The sequence below is a fragment of the Galeopterus variegatus genome, unplaced genomic scaffold, assembly GCF_000696425.1.
Source record: "Galeopterus variegatus unplaced genomic scaffold, G_variegatus-3.0.2 Scaffold7624, whole genome shotgun sequence".
Taxonomy (NCBI): domain Eukaryota; kingdom Metazoa; phylum Chordata; class Mammalia; order Dermoptera; family Cynocephalidae; genus Galeopterus; species Galeopterus variegatus.
In genome coordinates this window covers 99,487-107,963 of record NW_007733735.1, presented here as the reverse complement: position 1 = coordinate 107,963, position 8,477 = coordinate 99,487, and the positions used below count along the sequence as shown (strand labels likewise).

Below are 8,477 nucleotides of genomic sequence, written 5' to 3'. Positions count from 1 at the left end.
AAAAAGGAAAAAAAAAAAAAAAAAGAAAACTACAAACCAATATCTTTCATGAACATAAATTTAAAAATCTCTTCAACAAAATATTAGTATGTAGAGTACAGCAACAAATAAAAGAATAATGCCATAACCAGGTAGAGTTTATCCTGGGAATGCAAGGCTGGTTCAACTTTCAAAAACCTATTAACGTAATTCATGATATCAACAGAATAAGGAGGAAAAAACAGGATGACTATTTAATTTTTTAATTGAAACATAATTGATTATATATATTTATGGGGTACAGAGTTGACCATCAGTATTTGTACACAGTGTGTGATGATCAAATTACTATAATTAGCATGTTCATCCCTACAAATCATAATTATTCTTTGTGTCCCTTACCGTATTTCTCCTTAAGCCCCCTTCCCCTCCCCCTTTCCCAAATCTAGTACCCATATGTCTGTTCTCAAAAATATGGAGCACTTCACAAGTCTGCATATCACCCTAGTGCAGGGGCCACGCTGATCTTCTCTGTGTCATTCCAGTTTCAGTATATGTACTGCTGAAGCGAGCACTGATTATTTTAATAGGTGCAGAAAAGGCATTTAACAAAATTTAACATGCAGAAAAAGCATTTAACAAAATTTAACATCCATTCCTGATAAAAACTCTCAGCAAAATAGGAATTGAAGGGAACTTCCTTAACTTGGGAAGCGGCATCTACAAAAAACCTGCAGCTCACAGCAGACTTAATGGTGGAAGACTGAAGGCTTTCTCCTTAGGATCAGGAACGAGGTAGGATGTCTGCTCATACCACTCTTGTTCACTATTATACCAGCTCTTCTCACCAGTGAACTAAGGCAAGAAGAAGTGAAAGGCACATAGGTTGAAAAGGAAGAAATAAAACTCTCTATTTTCAGAAGACACAATTTTGTACATAGAAAATCCCAAGGAATCTTTTTTAAAAACTTGCTAGAGCTAATAAGTGCATTCAGCAAGGTTGCAGGATGCAAGGTCAACTTACAGAAATAAATTGTATTTCTGTATACTAGAAATGAACAACTGGAAATCAGAAAAATTTAAAGTGCCATTTACAAACTGCACAAAGAATAAAATAGTTTGGCCTAAGCCTTTTAAAAATATGTGAGGATAGTATGCTGAAAACTACGAAACAGTAATGAAAGAAATTAAAGAAGACTAAAATAAACAGAGAGATATACTGTATTCATAAACTGGAAGACTCGGGCCGACCCCGTGGCTCACTCGGGAGAGTGTGGCGCTGGGAGCTCTGAGGCCGCGGGTTCAGATCCTATATAGGGATGGCCGGTGCGCTCTGGCTGAGCGCGGCGCGGGAGACACCAAGCCAAGGGTTACAATCCCCTTACCAGTCACAAAATAAATAAATAAATAAAAATAAACTGGAAGACTCGATAATGTTAAGATGACAATTCTCTGCCAAAGATGACATAGAGGCAAAGCCATGGGCAGACCTGAGTTCAATCCCAGATCCTCTACTTGTGAGCTGTGGGACCAAAGGTAATGGCAGGTAACAGCGATACTCAGCACACATTGCAATGAGCAATGTTCCAAGTGCTTTTGTATTTTATCTCACTTTATTCTACCGATAACCTTATGTGGCAAGTACTTTTATTATTTCCCATTTGACACATGACAAAACCGAGGCCCAGAGAGGTTAAATAAGTGGTGAAAACAGAGACACTCTGACTGCTGAGCCCATGCTGTCACCACCATGCTGTTCTGCCTGTCGCTTAACCTCAATAAGCCTCTTCCCTCATCTATAAAACAGAGAAAAACTTCCTACTTCAAAGAGTTGCCGTGGAGATGACATGCGATGTATATCAACAGAATAAGGAGGAAAAACAGTATGATTATTTAATTTGAGGTGCTGAGCATGCAGCCTGGCACACAGCGGGTGCACAAGAAATGGCTGCTTTTGTTTTGATGATGGTGGTGGTGTTTCCATTTTTATTATTGATGGAAATAGCTATAGTCAACAGCTCTACCAGTCCAGTACCAACCATGGGTGGATGCAGCAGTGCCAACATGCTGGCAAGCTGAGCCTTTCCTGCTCCTGCCATGACTGAGCCTCAGCCAGGCCAGCCGTGGGGGTTGGCTGCCCTCTGCTGGCCATCAACTTCAGCAGGGACAGAGTGCAGGAGATTTTCAAAGTGCCCAGCAGGATTGGGCCATGAGATGCAATGAGGGGAGGTGGGAGCTGAGAACCTTCTGAGCATATATTTTTCCTCCAAAATTGTATTTAGGACACAAACATTACAACAATGGATAGCAACTTTTAAAAAGAAATCTATCCCCTCTCTCACCAGCCCAACACAGCCTTGTTTTCATCACTTTGTGTTTCTGTTGGTTTTGTTCCTGCAGGTGCTCAGAAAACCACAGCCTCGAAGCGGGAAAGAGCCATGGAGGGCTCATGCTTTTCAAATTGGGTGTGCTCCTCAGGCTCAGGGGCCAAAGCTTCCCATAGGGGGTCATTTTCTGCCAAACTTCAAATATCTAAAGGATCCAAGGTATCTACTTATTTATTCAGTCACCCAGTGCACAAATATTCAGTGAGCACTTATTATATTCCCAGTGCTGTTCTAAGTTCTTGGAATCCATCAATGAGCAAAGCAAACAAGATCCCTGTTCCCATAGAGTTTATTTTGGGGTGAGGAGAGAGACAGACAATAATCAATAAACAGAATAAATAAGTAAATTCTAGATGTGTTAGGTGTTAAGTGCTACAGAAAAATGAAATAGATCAGAGCAAGACAAGCAGGATGGAGAGGGCCCCAGATGTGGGAGGGCAGGTTGCCATTTTTAAAAAAGGGTCCTAGAGATGATATTTGAGCAGAGATCCACAGGAGGCAATGGAGCAGTGGATGAGAGAAGAGAATTTGGCAGAGGAGGCGGCCAGAACAGAGGCCCCGAGTCAGGGGTGCGCCTGGTATGTCTGAAGGAAGACAGTGGCTGCTGAGAGCAGGGAGGCCAAAGCAAGAAGACGGGGCAAAAGAGGTAACAATGGGGACAGGCAATGCAGAGCCTTGTTAGCCATCATCAGGACTCTGAGTGAAATGGGGACTCACGGGCTGTTTGAGCAGAGGAGAGACATGACCCAGCTTAACGTTTTATGGGGCTCACTCTCTTGTGCTGAGAATGGACTGTAGGGGGCAGAATGCAGAGCCTTGTTAGCCATCATCAGGACTCTGAGTGAAATGGGGACTCACGGGCTGTTTAAGCAGAGGAGAGACATGACCCAGCTTAACGTTTTATGGGGCTCACTCTCTTGTGTTGAGAATGGACTGTAGGGGGCAAGGGGCAGGCAGGGAGAGGAGCATATCAACCTTATCTGTTCTACAACTAAACATGTAAATAAATGTATGGCTTTATATAGCTGTTTCCCTCCTGAGATTTAGAGAAATGGTTCTACTGCTGAGAAGAAAAGAAGAAAAAATTTCAAAACCATTAATACAATCCAATTCTGAAATCAGGGGCTCTGTATGGACTGAGCCTCTGCTCTGACCCACAGTAGTCACAGGCACCAGCAAAGCCACCAGGGAAAGCTGCCAACAGGAAGGCCTGTGGATGGGATTGGGAGGAAAGGAGAAAGTTTGTTGGAGTTCTTTGCCTGCTGGGAGAGGGACCCAGCCCAAGATGCACTGGGAGGGGACAGTTCCTTCCTCCAGCTCTTCTCAATTGCTCTGACCCTCAACTCCTCTCCCCTAGGGTCTCGGAGTCAAGCCTAAGTCTTGTAAAAGCCAAAGAAAGGATCACAGGGCTAAGAAGACCCTTCAAGAGCTGTGTCCAGTGCAGCAGGTGGGTAGCTTTGGGTGCAGAATCAGAGTGTGGCCAGCAGAGTTGAAGGGTGATGCCTAACTTGAATCAGCTGTGTGGGTGGCCACCAAGGCCCTGCTCAGGACAGACCTTGTCACTGGGGAGCCCGTCAGGGTGGACTCAGGAGATCCAGCCAACCGGGAAGCATAGTAAAATGGCCTGTGAGAGCCCAGGCTGGTGCAAATACAAAACTGGGAGGGTCAATGGGCAGCTTGAAGGTCAGACACAGCAGGACCAGGGAAGGCATCAGGGCTCTCCTATCTTCTGACAGATCTGGGAAGTCTTCCTAGAAGTGGAGGGATTTTAAGCACCGTAGAAAGAACAGGAGGGAAGGGAGGTAGTGAGCCTCCGGTGTGGAGAAGAGTGAGCTGCCCCAACAGGCGTCCCAGCCGAGGTAAACGAAGGCAGTGGATGGCCCATCTGTGGTGGGCCTGAGGAGTGACATGGGACTCTAAGAAAACCTCAGGATGCGTGCTCTGCAGAGAGGAGCAGAGTCAGAGGGAGTCCCAGAAGTTGCCTGGGCTCTAGGGTGGGGTGAGGAACCTCTCTGACCCAATTAGCTCTTGAAGGCTTCCTGGAAGAAGTGGCCTCGGGAGCATTTTAAATTATGGGAGGGTCATGGACTCTCGAGTGATGTTCCTGTCACTGGGCGGAGCCTTCAAAAGGTGTGGGGGCAGGAGGGGACAGGACCAAAGGGGGTGATGAATGACAGCACCTAGAATAGGAGGGTGTGGAAGGGGATAATTGAAGTTACCTGGGGAGCCCCACAGATGGATTTTATGAGACAGCAAGGAAGAGAAATCACAGCCTTACTCTGACTAGTTCACAAAGGCTTCCTAGAGGAGGCGGCCATTCTGGGACATTCCAGGCAAAGGTGTGACTGGGGAGAAGGCTTGGGGTAGTGAGAGGGGTGCAGTACGGGGACCCAATAGGGCACAGGTGGGCAGTGAATGAGGACGAGACCAGTGAGAGGAGATCAGGCTCCCACCCCAACCCCCAACAGATCCTGACTCCCAGGGCAAGGGCCTGAGTCCCACTGAGTAGCCACAGGACTCTGGGTGCTCACCATACATCGAAGGCCCAGGTCCCTCCAGAACAGCTGTGCCAGATCAACCTGGCCTGTGAGCTTCTCGCTGGCCCTGGACCACTGGGACCAGCCCCACAAGGAATCGGCCCCCTTCTCCATTTTGCTCTCAGCCTAGCTCCTCCAATCCAAAGCTCCATCTGGACAACCATCCTGAGCAGCCCCCACCAGCCCTGGGCTCAGCACTGCTGTCTGTAGCGATGTGAACTTCACCCAGCACTCAGCACCCATGAGCACACCCCGCGCAGGAGTGGACCTGTCCTCACTCCCGCCACACCTGCACAGGTGCTCGTACCCTTGTTCCCTTGTTCTGGATAGTCCTGCTGGTCCTGGGTGGGTGCCTCAGTTCTGAAAACAGTGGGGCTGTCCCCAGGTCTCCTAAATCCTGGCTCCCCCGTCCCCATCCTCAGTACACACACCCAATTCAGGCTGGAGGTTTGGGTGGGGTGTGTGTGTGTGCGTGCGTGCGTGTGTGTGTGTGTGTGTGTTGGGGCAAGGGAAAGCAGCAGACACAGTGGCCTCCTTCCAAGATGAAGCCTCCCCTCCCTCCTGAGCACAGGGAGAGGCAGAAATGGTCTGGTTCTATCGTCTTCAACAAACTGGAAGAGAGCAGAGGTTTGTAAGAGCTGTGAAAGGAGAGATTTTTATGGACTTTCAAGGCTCCTCCANGAGCAGAGGTTTGTAAGAGCTGTGAAAGGAGAGATTTTTATGGACTTTCAAGGCTCCTCCATCTCCCACACTCGGCCCCCGCCCTCCTCCTTGAATCCCTCTTGGACCACACCACACCAGCTCCAGGTCTACACAACAGTCAGTCAGTGAACTCACTGTCCGAAGCACCCCAGGCAACAGGGCCTCCACTGAGGGGCGGGGGCTGGGGAATCATCTCCTGTGCTTCCCCAATAAAGTCTCCTCTCTCCACCTGCAGACTCCACCCTATGTGTTTATGCAAGTGAAATCAGAGTAAAGGAAACATTAAAAGCAGTCTTGAAAGGGTAAAGAATCGTAAATGTGCGATGAAGACCGTGGGCGGGAAAGGAACAGGTTGGGCCCACTCTCGGCTGGGTAGAGCAGAGGTTTGTAAGAGCTGTGAAAGGAGAGATTTTTATGGACTTTCAAGGCTCCTCCACCTCCCACACTCGGCCCCCGCCCTCCTCCTTGAATCCCTCTTGGACCACACCACACCAGCTCCAGGACTACACAACAGTCAGTCAGTGAACTCACTGTCCGAAGCACCCCAGGCAACAGGGCCTCCACTGAGGGGTGGGGGCTGGGGAATCATCTCCTGTGCTTCCCCAATAAAGTCTCCTCTCTCCACCCCCAGACTCCACCCTATGTGTTTATGCAAGTGAAATCAGAGTAAAGGAAACATTAAAAGCAGACTTGAAAGGGTAAAGAATCGTAAATGTGCGATGAAGACCGTGGGCGGGAAAGGAACAGGTTGGGCCCACTCTCGGCTGGGCGAGGGGTGGAGGGGAGATCTCTGACAGGAAGCAATAGTCCCTTTCCTTTGGACAAAGTTTGATGGTCCCCAAAGCACATTCTCATGTATTACCCACTTAACTCTCCCAACAATCCTGGAAGCTAAGAATGAATTCCACTTTGTAGTCAAGGAACCGAAAGCTCAGAGTGGTGAAGACCTTCCCCAAAGCCACACAGCTAGGAAGGGTCCAAGCTGGCACTTGAACTAGGTCTTCCAACTTTGATTCATTGCCCAGGTTGCTAAACCTATCTGCTTCCGCATGAGCAAATATGACTTGAATATCTTTGGGGGGCCAGCTGGTGAGGCCACCTGCTCCTAGCCCACCAGCTGCCCGAGGTCCCTCTACCCTCCCTTGAAGAACAGGTGAGGGCTGTGGAGGTAGAAATCAATCAGCCTGATACTCCGTGGAGACCCAAGGTTGGGCTGGCCATGGAGATGAGAGCGGACCCAGGACAGAACGCAGAGCATCTCACGGAGGACTCGGGAGAACAGCAGCACACAGCAGTGTTTGCTTCTGGAAGGGTTCCCTAGAGGAGGAGTCGTCCTTTAAGGCAGCTCATCAACTCTTCTTCCTTAAGCTCCTAGCACTTCAGGTGTCTGGCTAACCTCCCTGGGGACAGAGACCACATCCCCAAGGTTTGTGCCCAATAAACATTAAAAGAATAGCAGTCATTATCCTAATAAGTGGCCCAAGGACACATAGGGAAGCAGGGACTTTAGAAGGATGAGGCTCCCAGAGCCCCCGAGAGACAGATCATAGCATCCTCAGATAAGAGTAAGCCACCATCCCGCTCCCATCGTTATGCAGAGCAGTCTCTAAACATTCTTCTAGAGCTGACACTTCTGGGGCTGGCCTTCAGAATGGATACCTTCTCTGGCTGGTGGTTTTGGAAGGAGGAGAGATTCACTGGATGTGTTTCGTCCTAAAGAGCAAAGGGAAGGTGCCCAGAGTAAGTTTATAGCCACCAGGTTATCCCAAGACTGGGTTCTCTGAGCCTTTTGGGCAAATGGATGAAAGTGGCTAGAGGGAGTCTCCCCATTACCCACAAGTGGCCATTATTGTGGCCACTGAGAGCTATGTGGTTTGCACTTTTGCTGGGTGACAAGTGAAAGCTCTGGGACAGAGCCTTCTGGCCTGGAATCCAGAAGATTCCAGGAGACCATCTGCTCCAGCCCTCTGTCGTGGAGGGAGTGTGGCCCCTCAGGGACAGAGCCTTCTGGCCTGGAATCCAGAAGATTCCAGGAGACCATCTGCTCCAGCCCTCTCTCGTGGAGGGAGTGTGGCCCCTCAAAGTGGCCCCTCTGGTCCTGAACCACCTTCCAGGCAATGCTGCCAGGGTGGATTTGGCCTCACCTGATCAATCAACCCCAGAACACAATGACGTACATGAGAATGTGTCCTGCATGCAGCCAGGCAGATGAAGGTAATGACACACCGAGGTCTCACCCAACCTGGGACCCTAGAGCTTCTCCCTTGAGACAACGGCCCCTGCCTATATCCCAAGCCCAGCCACCCCCAGACTGTTTAAATCGTCTCCCAGTGTGGGCTGAGGCCATCTCACAGAGAGACTGCAAGAAAATTAATTACTTAATGTATGTAAACGAGCTTTGAAGATGAAAAGTGCAAACGCACAGTGTCCCTAATAACATCTTCAGTACTTTTACGGAGCCCCCGAGTCACTGCTGAGCTCACCTTTAAGATGAGTCCTTGGGGAGTTGCTGGCAACCTCCCCAAGCCAATAAACAACATAAAATGGCTTTTCACTCCTTTTATGCAACCAACCCCAGCTTTCCCCACCAATAAAAGGACCAGGGAGGATCAGAGCCACCAGAAGGATCCTGAGCCTGGCACCGCGCGCCCACACGGACTTCCACAGCCGCTCAGACTCTGCTCGGAACCGCACGATGTCGTGTCGCTCCTACAGGATCAGCCCAGGCTGCGGGGTCACCAGGAACTTCAGCTCCTGCTCAGCTGTGGCCCCCAGGACTGGCAACCGCTGCTGCATCACGGCCGCCCCCTACCGAGGGGTGTCCTGCTACCGGGGGCTGACGGGCTTCAGCAGCCGCAGCCTCTGTAACCTG

At 49.5% G+C, this 8,477-nt stretch overlaps 1 protein-coding gene across 1 annotated transcript in view; it reads left to right on the top strand.

The window, feature by feature from the left end:
- The first annotated feature begins 8,300 nt into the window (after positions 1–8,300).
- Positions 8,301–8,477, top strand: part of LOC103607683 (keratin, type II cuticular Hb5) — a 7,899-nt gene continuing 7,722 nt past the window's right edge. The window contains exon 1 of the mRNA XM_008592160.1: positions 8,301–8,469. Coding sequence (XP_008590382.1) covers positions 8,301–8,469 — 169 coding nt within the window. The remainder of the gene's footprint in view (positions 8,470–8,477) is intronic.